Raw genomic sequence first — 15,646 nt, 5'->3', positions numbered from 1 at the left:
AGGACGCCGGGGCCACGCGGGTCCCAGCGCGCGCGGGGCGTCCCCGAGCCCTACAAGAACCTCTTCTTGCGGGAGTCCGCGAAGGAGATGGAGTTACGTGGGGTGGCGGAGGGCAGCGCCGGGGGGATTTCCACGCCTGGCAGCGCTCCGGTGCCTCTGCCCTCCTGCTCCTCCGCCGCCACGGCCTCGTCCTCCTCCGGCCACTCCACGTCCAGGACGTTCCCCTCAGCCATCGCTTCCTTCTCCTCCTCGGGCTTGGGCCCGAAAGCCCAGTCTGCAAGGGCAGAGACGGAGCCCTAAGCGGCGCGTCCCCGCGGTGGGAGAGGCCGGGCCGGTCCCCAGCCCCGGCCACGGGGCTGCCTCTGCCACGAGGAGCAAATGCCTGCAAGCTGCCAGCTCCGCCGCGCTGGTGCCAGGGCTGCGAGTGCCCGCGGGGCCGAGGCCACCAAGGAAACAACCGCCCGTCAAAACCATCTGTGGGGGAAGCCCACCACCACTACTCGGTCCCGTAGGGAGTCGGGAAGCTCGACGCCGCCCCGGACCCACGTCCCGGGCAGCCCCGAGCCCGCGCACTCACCGGCGAAGTCGTGTACCAGATCCTTGATGAGGTGCCCCACGATGGCGTATGCCACCACCAGCACCAGGACAGCCGCCATCACCAGGTAGAGGACGTAGCGGGGCAGCCGGATGCTGTCCAGGGCTGGGGGCTTGTAGTCCACGTACAGCACCTCATCCTCTTCAGGGGTGGACTGCAGCAGGTGCCGTGCTCCCCCCGTGCCAGGGAGCAGGGTCCCACTGCCCACCGCGGTGTCCCCCACAAGGGCCATTGCCAGCTGCCCCCGCACCCCAGCCCAGAGCCACCGAAGCCTCCACCGTGCCGGGGGTCCCAGGGGAGAAGCGGCATCGGGGTCCCGGGCACTCCTCCTGTGTGCCCGCGGCGTGCCCGGGGAGGGAGCTGGCGGCTCACCCCGCCAGCACGGACTGCGGGGTCGCCATGCCCGGTGGCAGGGTGACACCCTGCTCTGGGTGCCGGGGAGCCGCTCGCCAGCCTCCCTGCAGCGCAAGAGGACAGAGCATCTGAAGGAAGGAGCTTAACGCCTGTTAATCCGGGCGCAGCCCGAGCACGCTCAGCCTGGGGGGCGGCGAGCGCTTGCTCCCCAGCATGGCTTGGGACCCCCCAAATCCACCTGTGGGGCAGTGCCGCAGGCATCTCTGCCCCCTTCCGAGCAGGGAACTGGCGGTGCCCAGAGGACCCCCAAGCGCAGGGCCGGGGAGGGATGCGCAGAGCCCTGCTGAGGAAGGCGCGCAGGCCCGCTCCCCCCGGGCCCGGCTAAATCCCTGGCCAGGCCCTGAATTCCCCGAGCAGATGGTGTGAAATCCAGCAGCAGCACCCTGCCACCCGCTCCCAAGGACACCCACCACCCTCTGATCTGGGGCGGAGGATGCTGTGGGGCAAAGGGGCAGGCGTTGCAGTCCGCGGACAGGGTGCTTCTTGCAGAGCCCACTGCGCCTCAAGGGCTTCGGAGAGAGCAAAGCAACCCACGGCGAGCGGCCGAGCATCTTCCCAGATGCACCCGCTGGGCGCAGCATCTCCGCGCCCAGCATCTCTCCTTTGATGAGGATCAAAGGGGTGCAGAGCCCAGATGCCGCCCAGAAACGATGCCCTCAGCACTGGGATTTGATGGGCAGGAGACTGCAGGGTTCAGGGCTGGGCACGGGTCAGCCTCCAACGCCCTGGGCCTGCCCTGATGCCCACGAGCTCCAGACCGACAGGGTCCTATGCCATCGTCCCGCACCAGCTGCCCAAATGACCTTAGAAAATAATAAAAAACAATCCTTTCCCAGGGTGGGTTTGCCAGGGAGAGATTAAAGTGCTGGAGTCAGAGCTACGGGTGCAGTGCCAAGGCAGGGCTCGTTGCCTGGACCCTCCTACACCGCAGGCCAGGGCCAGGCCCTAGCACACATCCTGGCTCTGCTGCGCCCAGGCCTCCCCCAGCCAGATCGTGGCCGCAAAAATGCCAGTTTCGTTCCACTTTAGGCTTAAAAGGAGTTCGAAGGACTGCAGGGTTTCTGCAGCTGGGGGGAAGCGGAGGCGAACCTCACAGCAGAGGGACCTGGGAACGCTCTAGCTCGCCTGAACGAGTATCAAACGGAAACGTGGAAGTGCTGAACAGCAGAGAGCAAGGGTTAGAGCAGCCTGGTACAATAACTGGAGACAAACAAGCTGGTAAGCGCCGATGAACGTGTTCGCTGCGTGTCCGAAGGCCCGTGCTGTGATAAGGCCCCAGCACAGGGCAGGCAGCAGCCTTCTTTCCACTGATAACACAGTGCCAGGGAAATTACACCTTCCACGGCCCACGGGAGCCCAGAGACGGGCGCAGATGCTCGAAACCAAGGAAATGCCAGCGAGGTTGCTGTCTACCATCCATGAGCTACAGAGCATGAAGGAAGCAAGGCAAGAAGCCCCATCACAGCTGTCGGCTCCTAAAGGGTATGAAAGCATTAGTTCATTGCCAGCAACACAGAGGAACCAAAGACCCAAAGCCCACGGCCCTTCTCCTCCATGTCACACACAAGCAGTCCTGGCCACAGCACTCAGGCACATGTGTCTGGGTTCTTGTAGGGACGAACAGGCGACTGATATCGTTGCATCTCCAGTAAAAGCCCCTTCCATGGAGTCCTGAACTGGACCAGACTGCGGCTGGGGCTTTCCCCTCCACCCAGGCACCAGAGCCCTGGGGACACCGAGCCGGCCACCTTGCCAGGGAAGCAGTAGCTTTAAGGACTAAGAGGATTTAGCTTGTGAGAGTGACTCATAAAGTGACTTTGGCCAAGGGAAAAGCACCTGTAAGCAGGAGGCAGGCAGCTGCTCCCCGCGCAGCTCAGCCACCTTGCAGGACCGGCCGCAGGTGCCTCGTGCGGGCACTGCCCGTGTGGCTCTCCCTGCTGGGCAGCACCACTCTGGGCTCCCGGAGCACCGAGTTACGAGCCATCCCTTGGGCGACGTCTGCCCCATGTGCCGGCTGGGGCCAGGGTGTCGTGGGGAGAAGGCCTCTGCCCCTGCGCCATCAGGGTCTCCCCCACGCTCTTCCCCACAGCAGCAGCTGCAGGAACCGCCAGCCCCGTCCCAACCCTGCAGCACTGGGTACACACCCAGCCGAACAGGGCGAAATCACGGCTCGACTCACGTGGCGACGCACAAGGCCAGCGTTTTATTTCCTCCCAGACCACACATCCACACTGGGGCAGCCCAGGGCATTTGGGTGCTGGGTGATGGCAGGAGACACCAGCCTCAGCCCTGCCAGGTCTGGTTAAACACAAGGAAAGTCTGGGCAGGCTCTGCCTCACCCTGTAAGCCCTAATCACAGAGCGGTTCCCTGCAGAAAGAAAAATCGTGGCCAAATCTTTCAGACTTTGCCATGAAACAACCTCCAACCTAGGGCAAAGGCTGCTGCAACCACAGAAGCCTGCCCTGACAGGAGAGGCCAAACCCACACCAGCTCCTCCACCATCCCTGCAGCCATGATGGCAAGGAGGAATCCATCTCCGCACCAACAGCAGGAGCAATTTCTAGACATTGCACAGCTACAACCCATGAGACTGATGGCCCGAAGCCAACCCCAGCCCCTCCAGAAAAGCTAAAACAAGGTAAGCAGAGCCTTTTTGAACCAAGCTGCCATGGCAGGGCAGTCCCAGAGCAGCCCCAGGCCCCACACAGCTGTGATGGGCTCTGACATGCAGAGAAGAGCCCACCCAGCCCCAGCCTCAAGATGTGCTGCAGGCAGGCAACGCCGATTCTACCAGCAAAAGAAAAGGGGGGCAGATCCAGGAAACAGGGGCCAAGTAGCAGCTCAGTCTGGATTTGAAGGAAGAAACAGGCCGTAACGTTGCCAGAGAGCAAAAGCCGGTCCCTCCTTCATCTACACCAGGGCAGGGCGCAGATCCAGCCTTGTGTGTCGATGGAGGTGGCCACGTAGGGCAGGGGAGGCAGGTAGCTCACCCAGCCAGCGCTCCCCTTCTGAGGGCTCAGGCGGAGGCCTGCAGCTTGCAGAGTCCGTCCGCGTACTGGAACTGGGAGCTGTTCTCGTACTCGTACATGTCCAACGCCACCTCGCAGCTCTCTCGCACCACCCTCTCCTCGTCGTGGGCAAAGGCCCGCAGGGTCTCCAGGCAGGACGCCTGGGCGATGGAGCCCAGGGCCTCAGCACACTCGTGGCGCACCATGGGGCTCTCAGCGCGGCTCTGCAGAGCGGCCGTCAGCTGCGGGACGCAGGCCTCGTGCTGCATCTGGCCCAGCACGTAGCCGATCTCGTGGCGGAGGAGGGCGCTGCCGCACCGCAGGCCTGCGGGGAGGAGGCAGGAGTGAGCCACCACGGACCCCCCCACGCACACTGGGGTGCTCAACCAGACCCTCCCCATCCAAGAGGGGCAGCAACTGGCAGCGGTCAGCTGCTGAGTGGCAGGTTGGCCCAGTGGTGGAGTACGTGGCCAGCACGCCTGGCCCACCAGGGACTTGGGGACAGAGTCAAAGCGCTCAGAGGGAGGAGCACCGTCCCCCAGGGCGCTGATCCCACATTGCTCCCTCACAAAGTACGGCCATCGCCCCAGCTAGACACCCTGACCCCACAGCGTCCAGCACTCTGATCACCGAGAGTGGTCGCGTGCCCACAGCGCTGCCTCGGGGCACGGCGCGGGCGTGAGACACCCCCTCGGGACCAGGGCAAGGCACAGCGCTGTACCCACCAGCCCAGCGGGTGCCTTCGCTCGCCCCACGGGGCTGCGCTGCCCATGGGCCGTTTCCTACCGGCTGAGGGAGCCCAGAGCAGACCAGCAGCACAGTCACAGCCCCAAGCCCTCCTGTGCTGCAGAGAAACTCCTGCAGGACCGAGATGCCACGGCACAAGCTCACAGATCACTGCACACCTCATTTCACCACACAGACACACCCTTGGCCTGCACTGGATGGCCGGAGAGCCTCGTCCACTTCTCTTGGGCTGGTGGAGGGGACACAGCGGTTCTAGGCTGTGCTGTGCCCCTTCCCCACGCAGGAGACATTCATTCCTGTCCCCAGAACTATTTCCAAACCCAAGGATGAGGCTGGCTGACCTCTGCATTTCCAGGACAGGTCTCCAGCAGCCAGTTACACAGGTCCCACCAGAAAATGCCAGGTCAGACTGGCAAATCTAACACCAACATTACAGGCCACACCCTCTCCCACCGGGACCCACAGAAAAAGGAGGACTGGAGGAAGGAAAGGGTGCTATTAAACACCAGGAAGGATGGAAGACACCCAAGATCTTTCAGCTTCCCAAGAAAGGGCTTCCAGAGAGCACCAAACCTGTTATGATGCTGCTCTTTTGTCATGGCAAGCAAGCAGTGGAACAACAGCTCTAGAAACAGCAACGTGAGGAACTTACCTGGAGCCCTGTGGCTATGGCAGCCCTGGATTTGGGAAGTGCCAACCCTGGTTTAACTTGTACAGACTAATAGCAAGCACAGAGCAGACAGCCCCAGGCTGGCCCTTACCATCAGCCAATGCCAGCACTGCCTCCTGGCCCCCCAAGTTTCGCAGGGCAAACATGGCCCTGTAGCGGTCAAACAGAGTGTGTGACTCGTCCAGGAGAGTTTCACGGAGTTTGGCAATGTCTGTCTCCTCAGCAGGGGGAGCGGGATCCACCGACAGGTAGGGGCTGGTGCCTGGCTCCTCCTTGTTCTCCTGAAGCCACTCCAGCCTCTTCACGGCCAGCTGACAGGTCTCTGCCACCTGCACGGACAGAGACAGGACCCTGGTTGCAAGACAGACTCTGAAGCGCTCCCGGCGCGTGCCCAGGGCTTCCCTACCACAGCCAGGCTGGGCAGATCAGACATCCCACCAACCACTCAACTCCACCTCCTCATCACTCGGCTCTGACAGCAACCACGTGCTGCTGATCTGGGACACTCCCAACTGAAGGACATGATGCTGGACGCTGGCACACACCAAGACACAGCTCATGATGCTGGTCAGGAGCTACTACCCCCAGCATAGTCCAAGTTCCCTGGCCAAGGGAGACCTGTTTCATCATGCTTCATCACCAGCAGCACTGAAACCCATGGGAAACAAGCTCCCAGAGAGCCTCACCTCAACCACAGGATCTTCCGAATAGCATTTCAGGACATCCAGCACATCGGAATTCCCAATAGCACCCAAGGCTTCACCTTAAGGAAGGACATGTCAGGACGTTACTAAGATATCCAAGGAAGCGAGGTGCCCCTGCTCACTTACAGACAGTGGGCGAAGAGGACCCTGCCGCACCCTCCGGTCAGGCCTTGCCCTGCTCTGACAGGCAGGGGCCTGACTCGGACAGATCTTAAAGGGTACAGCCATGCAAACAAGCATGGTAGGTGGCACCTCGGCCAGCAGGAGGGGGAAGGCTTGGACAGCTGGCCTGGCTGGAGGATTTAGCATTTTCCAAGCCATGATACTCAAAAGAAAAAAAAAAAAAGTGTATTTCAACAGAGGGTCCATGGTGCCTTCCAGATCCCTCTTAGGCCCAGCTTGGTGACAAGGAACATTCCCACTGCTGGATGCCAGCAGAGATGGCCAGCAAGTAGCAAAGGCAGGTTGGATTAGGCCTCACAGGGCCATCACAAGCTGCTCACTACCTCAGGAAGCACCCACAGCTCCACTCACAGGCCACACACTTCCTCTGCACCCACAGCCACAAGGGCAGCCTGAAAGCACGCGAACCTCAAGCCATCATACCTGCCTCGTGCCTGACCATGGGCTCCTGGCGGGTGTCCTTCAGCACCTGGACCAGCACCGGGATGGCTGCTTCATCCTGCATCTGGCCCAGGCAGTACGCCAGCTCATGCTTCAGCAGGGCAGAGCTGTCCTCGAAGGCTCGGCTGATCCAGTCCACGGCCGCGCGGCCGCCCACGTTGCGCAGGGTGAAGAGGGCCCGGAAGCGAGCTGGCAGCGGCTGTGTTGCATCCACCAGCGTCTGGCCGATGGCCTCCACCTCCTTCTCCGTCACCATGGTGCTGGCAGCAGCAGAAAGCTGGTCGCATGCAAGCCTCCAGCAGGACTCTCTCCCAGTCGCACTCTCCTCCCGTCACACTCCGCAGCCACCTGCGCAAGGGGAAGAGGATCAGAAGTGCGCATGGATCAGCCAGGCTGCAGCCAGGGCCTTCTCCAGGGATGGGGACATCTCCAGTGTCCAGCAGGGTCCCTCAGGGATGGGGGACAACAGACGAGGTCCTGTTTGGCCCCAGCCCTGCTGGGCCTGATGCTTGCAGCAGCTCCCCAGGGGAGAGGCCAGGCGTGGAGATGGCGAACCCCAACCCCGTGCAGGTCAGCTGGGCAGAATCGCACCTCCGGGACCAGGCAGGATCGGATCTGCCAGAAGGGACTGAGTAGAGCCAGACTGGATTCAACCTAGCTCCGAGGGACAGGCCTGGACCGGACCAGGACCGGACCGAACCAGGCCCAGCTCAACCACCCCCGCCGGGAGCCGAACACCTCCCCCTGCCGGGACGGACCGAACCGAACTGGACCCCTTCCAGGCGGATGCGGCGGCCGGGCCGGGCCAGAGCGGAGACCAAGCCTCATCCCCGGGGCCAGGACCGGGCCGGAGCTGGCTGGGCCAGGAACCCCGGAGATGGCCCGGCGACCGGACCGGATCCCCCGAGAGAAGACAAGGACCGGACACCCGCGGGGCTGGGCCGGACGCCTGAGACGGGCCAGGCCGAGCGGGCCCAGACCGGGTCCGCGGCGGCCGGGCCGGGCCGGGCCGGGCCCGACACCCGGTTCCGCCCCGCACTCACCGCGCGCCGCCATCGCAGCCGCTCCCACGTGACCACGCTGGCCGGCTCGTACCATCGCAGCTTCCGGGTGGGGGCGGCGAGGCCACCGTGCGCCCACGTGGGCGGCCGCATCCGCCTCCCCCCGCCGAGTGGGAGCGGCCCGGGGCGGGCAGCGCCGTCCCGCGGCGTTGCGGCAGAGGCGCGGCGCATGCGCAGTGGCGGCCAGGCCCAGGCCCAGGTCCAGGCCCAGAGGCCTGCGGGGGGGGGGGGGGGGAGGGGGGAAGGAGCCTTCCCCGGCGCTGCCCCATCGTCCCCCCATCGCCCCCCGGCTACTCTGTCACACCCCGAGCTGCCCCATCTCCCCACCCCGAGGTTGTCCCTTTTCCCCCCGAGGCTGCCCCATCACCTTCCCAGGGCTGCCCCATCGCTCCCTGGGCTCCCGCATTGCCCCCCAAGGCTGCCCCCCCTGCCCCCCAGGCCGCCCCATCGCTCCCTGGGCCGCCCCATCGCTCCCTGGGCTGCCCCATCACCCCAAGCACAGGAGCAGAAATAACTCTCTTTCCTCCTCTGGTTGGTGCTCCAAGCTCACAGACATTTTTGTTTTCTGTATGATTTTTGAATTCGTGGCACTTGGGAAAAGCCCAGCGTCTCCCAGCAGTGCAAGTGCCGTGTGCTGCCTTCATTGTTTCAGTTCCAGCACCCTGCGTGCTACCTGCCTCCGAGAGTGAGCCCAGGGCACGGCCCCGCTTGCGGCACCCCAGCCAGCGCGGAAGCACGCTACTGTCACGTCCGCGCTACTGCTGCCGCGCACAAGCACTTCCATCGAAGCAGGAGCTTGGCACAAAGGGCACACGATACTGATCCGGCCACAACAACACGCGCCATCATCCGCTGCTAACGTGAGCTGAGCATGTTCCAGGTGGCTCCTTCCCACCCACTCCGCTCTCGGTGATCCTGATTTTCCATTGCGATTTGCACCAGCATGCAACAGGAATGAGGCTAGGGGTGTTGTGATTCTCATGCTCAGCCATAGAGAACTGTTTCCTTTGCTCTGGGCCAGGAAAGAAAGCTGGGAGCTTCAGGAAGGCAACCCCAGTGAGTTAGTTAAGTCCAACACCTGCTGGAGTTAGTGCTGAGTTGAGAAATGCCTTTTTGTGTAACAAAAGGCGAGATTCCCCTTTTGCGATGCAGGGACAAAGCCATACGATGGCTAGTTCACCATACCGTGCAGGGTCTGTGTCCTTTCAAACTGCAGCTCTTAGAGAGAAGAAAAATCTCTGTTGTGTTTTAAAATCAATGGCTGAGCCTATAAGCACATTTACAAAAAAAAAAAAAAAAAAAAAAAAAACAGCAGTTTTCTTGCCAAGATGCAAGGGGGTGCCTTTGGGCTGAAACAAGCTGCATGGAGTTCCCAAATTGCCCTTTGCCATGGACCCTAGCATAACACCTTTCATACTCCCCCAGCTTGCCAGCATCACCAGATCCTTCTTACTATGCAGTCACTTTTTTGATGCAAAACAGAGAGAACCACTAAATTTCCATGATAAACAGGTCATCAAATGCTGGCACAAGTGTGAGGAAGGAGCAGGCTGCAAACAGGCCCATCCAGGTCTGGCTGTATCTGCTGCAGCTGGGCAGCCCACACCACCACTCCAATGCCTTTTGCCAGGAGGCTGAAATTTGGGGTTCAAGCCAATGTGGTTCAGTCTGGCTGAGGTGAGATGGGGAGGTGGCAACCGACCTACTGCTGATGGTCCGGGGCATCACTGTCCATGCCCCCGAGAGCTCTGCCACGCACCTCAAACTGGGGCGCCCCATGTTGTTACAGCCCCAGCTGCCTGCTGAGCCCTAAGGCTCAGGATACCGTCTTGGTAGGACGGGTGGCACAGCGAGACGTGCCTGTGCCATTCCCCCGCCTACCTCCTTCACCTAAAGTGCTGATGAAGGTGCCTTTGTGCTCTGCCCTGGCATGGCCGAGGCGGTGCACCATGGGGCTCTCGCCTCTGGCAGGACGACAGCAGAGGAGTAAACCACAGCAGCTTGATTTCTCAGACGATATCAGGCAGAGCCGTGTGTTTCTAATCATGGCAGTGCTGTGGGCTACAGCCAGGCTGGAATCTGGCCAGCGGTGCATCTGCCCTGCCCTTCCTTGCAGAGGTGTGAGCAGATGCTTGTATTTCACTACAGGCAAGATCTCTGCAGAGGCTCATGAGGCTGCTTTGGAGAGTCCTGCTCTTCCAGAAGCAGCCTCGGGTCCTGCTTCTGTCTCACATCTTGCTGCCGTCTCTCCTTATGTCACACCTAACAGAGCTCAGAGGCACCGGCACTGCCCAGACCTCAGCTGCACGGAGGGTGCAGATGGGGAGGGACTTTCTGGGCCAAACCGCAGACCGTGGCAGCAGCCCCGAGTGAGGAAGGGGATGGAGCTTGGATCAGAGGCTGGAGACAGCTCAGCCTGCCCAAGCGGGGAGAGAGCACAAACTAGCTGACCAGATGCCAGAGCAGCAGTTTGCAGACTGACTCCCGGGCTAGCCCCAGGCAACTTACTGCTTTTCTCTGCCTCTTTCTTCCCTTCCTCTCCCAGGTATATTTATATAAGTTTCATAACCCCAAAAGAGTTTTGCCTTCTGATTTCAGGTCTCCTGATTTCAGGTCTGAGCATAGCACCCTTGCAACAAAGAGACTTTCTTAATATGTCACTACAGTGAGCTCCTGAGCTCAGCGTGGCTGGTTGACATTACTGTAACACAGCTAATAGCTGTTATGTTGTGGCCTCCTACCTCAGCATCCAAGTGTGTCCCAGTTTGGACAAACACTGAGGCAGAAGTGCTGGCATTCAGGGCACTTCATGCAGATCTGATCTCTGGCTGCTCCTTCCTTCAGGCCCTGGTCACCAGCAGTGATGGAAATCACACAGCTTCCATAATGGCAGGCCAACTCCTTCCACTCACCCTGTGCTCTACAGACCCGCATTTATCCTGTAGAGAAAGGGAAAAACAGACAGCCCTCCTTCTAGCCAAACCTAGATCCCTGTTTTATTTATACAGCACAGAACACATCACAAGATCATTGAAATCCTGGAAGAGAACAAGGGCAAGAAGTACATTCCACTGCCTGAAATCACCATGGCAAAAACAGTATTATCGTGATGCAGCTGGCCTCCCTCCTGCAAGCAACTGAGCCAGCAAAGACTGGTCCATCCAGCCCATCCGACAGCCTTCCTTGCTCTGCTGGTAGCATTTTGCAGAACACAAGAGGATGCAGTCCTTGTTCAACAGCCCGGTATCACTGGGCTCTGGTCACGTTCACTGCAGTTCATGGGAAGTCTGCGAGCAAGGATGTGCATGGCTGCTTCTTCCTCCCTATCAGCCCTCCCCGCAGGTCTCAAAATACTGGCACATCAGCTCGCGCACTTGCTCAGCCCGACCATCTTCCATGGAGGCAGGCGCGGGCTGGCATGGTTTGGGCAGCTCGGTTGGCTCGGTGCCCTCCAGCCACTCCTCGTTAAAGGGGTTGTCATGAGCTTCGCACACGTTGTGCAGGATGCAACAGGCGAGGACGAGGGTGGGCAGCAGCTCCAGGCTGCAGTCATCACACTTCAGGAGGATCTGCCAGCGAGCCTTGAGGCGGAGGAAGGCGTTCTCAATCACGCTATGCGCCCGCTTGAGGCGGTAGTTGAACTGCAGCTGCCGCTGAGTGAGGTTCTCATCCTCCTGGTAAGGCTTGAGTATCCAGTCTTGCAAGGGGTAGGTGGCATCACCCAGCAGCACATATTTCTGTGCCTTCCCCATGAAATGTTTGGGAGGGTTAGGGCACAGCCGGCCCTCCTTGGCCAGCACCCACAAGCTGGAGCTCTCCAGCACAGCGCTGTTCTCCATGCTGCCAGGGAAGGCAGTGGAGACATCCCAGAACTGGCCCAGCCCGTCCACGGTGGCCTGAGTCAGGATGGAGTGCCAACCCTGGCCATTGCAGTAGTCAGCGCTGAGACGCAGAGGTGGGTTGATGGGGATGTGAAGGCTGTCCAAGGCACCGATGCAGTGCGGGAAGCCCCAGCGGGCACGGAAGATGCGCACCATGTTCTCCAGCTCCTTCTCGTTGGGCAGACGAAGGTAGAGCGGCTTTAGCAGCAAGACCACGGCGTAACTCACCTCCCTGACACATGTCTGAACTGTGGCAGGTCCCACACCGAAGAGTGGGCTGATAGTCTGATACTCCACATTGGTGGCCAAGTGCCACAGGGCCACGGCGACTCTCTTCTCCAGGGGCAGCGTGGAGTGAAAGTGGGCACCATGATGAGCCAGCCCTGGCCGCAGCTGGTTACATACATAGAAGAAGGTCTCCTTGGACATCCGAAACTTCTCCAGCCAGTCCTGGGGCCGGAATTCCTTCATGACCACCCGTTCCCACCAGTCTGCGTTCCTGATGCTGGGCCATGCGCGGGGGTAGAAATAACAGCTGGTTCTCCTCCGGCGAGCGATCAGGAGCTGCAACGTCATGGGAAGACAACACAGGCATGAGATGGCGTTGCGCCCAGGCCCTCACCCTGCTCTTCATGATTCACTGCACCTCCATCAAATTGCATTTGCAGAATCTCCGAGCGCTACCCAAATATTAAATCCCCTCCCCACAGGGAAAATCTGCATAATTTTTTCCCTAGATGAATCTGGACAAAAAGTCCAAATTTCACATAGGAGAAACTTTCTGGGAAAAAAAAAAAGAATCCTTTGGGAAGGCAGTCAACATGCTTTTTCTTTATTTTTAAACAACTATTATTCACTTTCTTGCAGGACAGTGAAATGCAGGTTTGGTAGTTATTTGGAAGCAGGAATTATCATCCTGTGTTCCTGGTTTGCCAAGGGGGAACTGTCTTTCTATCTGTTTTTAAATTCTAAAAAACATCTTTAATCGGAAAGGAAGCTTGTTTTGCCTTCCTGGCTGCCACAGAAAGTGAGCTCACAGCATTTCCTCCCAGAGGTCCCCTCCCTGCTGCCACCTTCTCCCCCCCCCATACATATCCCCAGATCCTTCATGTCCCTTTGTCCTTTGCATCCCCTCTCCTTCGTGTCCCCCCACCCTTTGTGTCTCTCGTGTTTTATCTCGCATCCCTCAGGCCCCTCGTCCTTCATGTCCTGTTTCCTTTGGCCTTCCTCTTTATTCTCTGTCCCTCTCAACCTTCATGTCTCTGTCCTTTGCCTTCCCTGTCTTCTTCATGCCCCATGTCCTTTGTGTCCTCGCTGTCCCTCCATCCATTTCTCCTATGTCCTTCCTGTCTCTTGTCCTTCATGTCCCCCATCCTTCGTGTCCACTGCCCATGCACCCTATGTCCTTGCTCTGTGTTTCCCTCTGTCCTTCGTGTCCCCTGTGTCCTTCATGTGCCAAGTCCCCCCAGCCTTCATATCTCCCACCCTTCATGTCCACTGGGTTACCCCATTTTCAGGCCGCCTGGCTTTCACATCCCCCCACCCGTCATGTTCCTGTGTCCCTCATGTCCCTTGTGTTCCTCCCATCCTTTCTGTCCTTCATGTCCCCCATGTCCCCTGTCTCCCATGTCCTTTGTGTTGCCCCACATCCTTTGTGCCCCGTGTCCCCATATCTTTCACGTCCTTCATGTCCCCTGTATCCTTATGTCCCCCATCCTTTGTGCCCCCCGTGTCCCTGTATCGTCCGTGTCCTTTGTGACCCCAGAATTCATGTCCCATGTCCCCATGTTTCATGTCCTTTTGGTCTCCAGTACTCTTTCCTGCATGTCCCCGTCTTCACATTTTTAATGTCCTTCATGTCCCCCATCCCCTCTGCCCTATCCTTTGTGTCGCCATCCCCTGTGTTGTTTATGTTGCCCCACATCCCCTCGTTCTTTGTGTCTCCCTATGGCCCCATATCTTTCATGCCCTTCATGCCCCTCGCACCCCTGTGCTCCCGTCATTCGTGCCCCCCTTGCCCCCTGCACCCCCGTGTCCTTTGTGCCCCCCTATATCACCCCAGATCTTATGCATTTCATGTCCCCTGCGCCCCCCCTTCGTGCCCCCTCGTATCCCGTCCCTCCATAGCCTTTGCGTTGCCCCACATCCCCCGTGTCCTTCATGCCCCCCACTGTGTCCCCTATATCTTTCGTGTCCTTCACGTCCCCATACCCCGTGTCCCTCTGTCCTTCGCGACCCGCGTCCCCCATCTCGTGTGTCCCCTGCACCCCCCTGTCCTCCGCGTTGCCCCGTGCCCCCCCCCCCACCCGCAGCCCTCCCGGCCCGGCCCGCTCCCGGCAGCGGCCGCAGCATCCCGGCCCGGCCCGGCCCGGCCCGGCCCGGCCCGGCCCTCCCCCGGCCGCGGCCCGTCACCGTCATGAGGCGCTTCTGGCGCTGCGTGTAGTACTGCCGCAGCCAGGCGGCCCGCTGCCCCTCGTCCCAGCGCCCGGCCATGTCGCCCTGCGCGCCCGCCCGCCGCTGCATCAGCAGGTACAGCAGCAGCAGCAGCGGCTCCTGCATTTTCAAATCGGGAGCCCGGCCCGCCCTGGAAGTGGAAGGGCCGCGCGCGGGGTCACGGCGGGCCCGCGGGGGGGAGCGCCCGGCGGCCCCGCCCGCACCCCGGCAGCGCCCGGCTCGGCTCGGCTCGGCCCCGCTTGCACCCACTGCAGCTCGGCTTGGCTCGGCCCGGTTCGGCTTGGCAGGGCTCGGCCTGGCCCAGCCCAGTCCAGCTCGGCCCCAGCTGCAGCGCCACCCAACTCAGCACAGCCTGGCTCGGCTCGGCTCGGCCCAGCTCAACCCGGCCCAGCCCGGCCCGGATCGGATCGGCCCTGCGGGGCCCAGCTCAGCCCGGCTGGACTCGGCTTGACCTGCCCCATCTCAGCCCAGCTCTGCCCAGCTGGACCCAGGTCAGCTCAGCACGGCCAGGCTCCGCTTCACTCTGCCCGGTTCTGTTCAGCACGGCTCAGCTCAGCAGAGCCGAGCACCCTCCTGGCACAGCCCTGGGATGGTGCAACCTGGTTTGGCCCGGTGCAGCCCAAGGACAGCGAGGTCCTCAGGCAGAGGCTGTGCGTTTGTGCCCCTCTCCAAGTTCAGTCCTGGCTGTTGCTGTCACAAAGATGATATTTTATTGAATCTGGATCCCTCCCAGCTTGCTCCTTTGCTCCCCAGGGCGTCCTTCCCCCCCCCCAACCTCGGACAAAGGAGGCTGGCACCAGCCTGGTGGCTACCTGCAACCTCCCCCTCCACCCCAGTGATTTACGCACTTGATTAGCTTTAAGCTGCGACATGTCCTTGGGCTCTGCAGGTCTCCCGAGTTTAGATGCTCTATTCATATGCTTAAAGCTAAGTGCATTGGGTGGTTGCTGGCCTGGGGCTCTGGAGCCCTTTGGCACCCTTTGGCTTTTGTATTTCAGGTCGCACCACCAGCGCAGATGGAGTCTGAAATACCACGACCTGTTACATGGTCCATTGTGATTAATACATGTACATTTAGTTTGCTGCACACGCAGGAAAGCCCAGAAAAGCAGGCTGGACTCCTGCTTTGGGGAAGATCTTGCACTAGGTAAAGTGCGAGTAAAGAAACAGTGCAAGTTTCTTAATCCAAAAGTGCTCCAAAAGGGGGCAGGATGCCCCCCAAATTGGCCCAAAAGTGGTGCAGGATGCAATGTCTCTCCAGAGTCTTTTTGGATTTTTTGGACCTCCACTGGGTGTGGAGACACTGAATATCCTGCTGAGTTCCTGTATGACGACTGGGAACCAAGACCCTCCCTCCAGGCCACTGGAAAAAAGGCTGTTAGGATGCTTAATTTCTTGAAAAATCTGTTTTTTTTTTTTAAAAAAAATGAATTATTCAAGCTTGCACTAGTTGTCAGTTATTAGCTTTTTGTTGTTGTAAATATATC

The 15,646-nt window shown here is 60.1% G+C and overlaps 3 protein-coding genes across 4 annotated transcripts in view; all 3 read right to left on the bottom strand.

Annotated features, from left to right (window-relative positions):
• Nucleotides 1-981, bottom strand: SMIM44 (small integral membrane protein 44). The gene is made up of 2 exons (XM_062596451.1): nucleotides 578-981; nucleotides 1-274 (listed from the first exon to the last, which is right to left on the bottom strand). Exons 1-2 carry the CDS (start codon nucleotides 825-827, stop codon nucleotides 51-53), a joined length of 474 nt encoding a protein of 157 aa, XP_062452435.1. The 5' UTR covers nucleotides 828-981; the 3' UTR covers nucleotides 1-50.
• Nucleotides 982-3,193: 2,212 nt separating this feature from the next.
• DOHH (deoxyhypusine hydroxylase) overlaps nucleotides 3,194-15,646 on the bottom strand; it is an 83,809-nt gene continuing 71,356 nt past the window's right edge. Inside the window, exons 1-5 of one of the 2 annotated variants that reach the window (XM_062596213.1) lie at nucleotides 7,807-7,925; nucleotides 6,746-7,111; nucleotides 6,122-6,198; nucleotides 5,527-5,764; nucleotides 3,194-4,343 (exon numbers count right to left, since the gene is read on the bottom strand). In XM_062596213.1, coding sequence (XP_062452197.1) covers nucleotides 4,027-4,343; nucleotides 5,527-5,764; nucleotides 6,122-6,198; nucleotides 6,746-7,019 — 906 coding nt within the window. In that variant the 5' untranslated portion in view covers nucleotides 7,020-7,111; nucleotides 7,807-7,925 and the 3' untranslated portion in view covers nucleotides 3,194-4,026. Of the gene's footprint in view, nucleotides 4,344-5,526; nucleotides 5,765-6,121; nucleotides 6,199-6,745; nucleotides 7,112-7,806; nucleotides 7,926-15,646 lie in introns of those variants that run through there. The other variant, XM_062596214.1, reaches the window with a different exon arrangement.
• Nucleotides 10,796-14,280, bottom strand: LOC134151605 (uncharacterized). The gene is made up of 2 exons (XM_062596288.1): nucleotides 14,118-14,280; nucleotides 10,796-12,269 (listed from the first exon to the last, which is right to left on the bottom strand). The coding sequence occupies exons 1-2, from the start codon at nucleotides 14,262-14,264 to the stop codon at nucleotides 11,151-11,153; spliced, it is 1,266 nt and encodes a 421-aa protein (XP_062452272.1). The 5' UTR covers nucleotides 14,265-14,280; the 3' UTR covers nucleotides 10,796-11,150.

The sequence above is a fragment of the Rhea pennata genome, chromosome 27 (genome assembly GCF_028389875.1).
Source record: "Rhea pennata isolate bPtePen1 chromosome 27, bPtePen1.pri, whole genome shotgun sequence".
NCBI lineage: Eukaryota > Metazoa > Chordata > Aves > Rheiformes > Rheidae > Rhea > Rhea pennata.
Note: the sequence above shows the minus strand (reverse complement) of the source record. Positions and strands in the feature narration are given on the sequence as shown.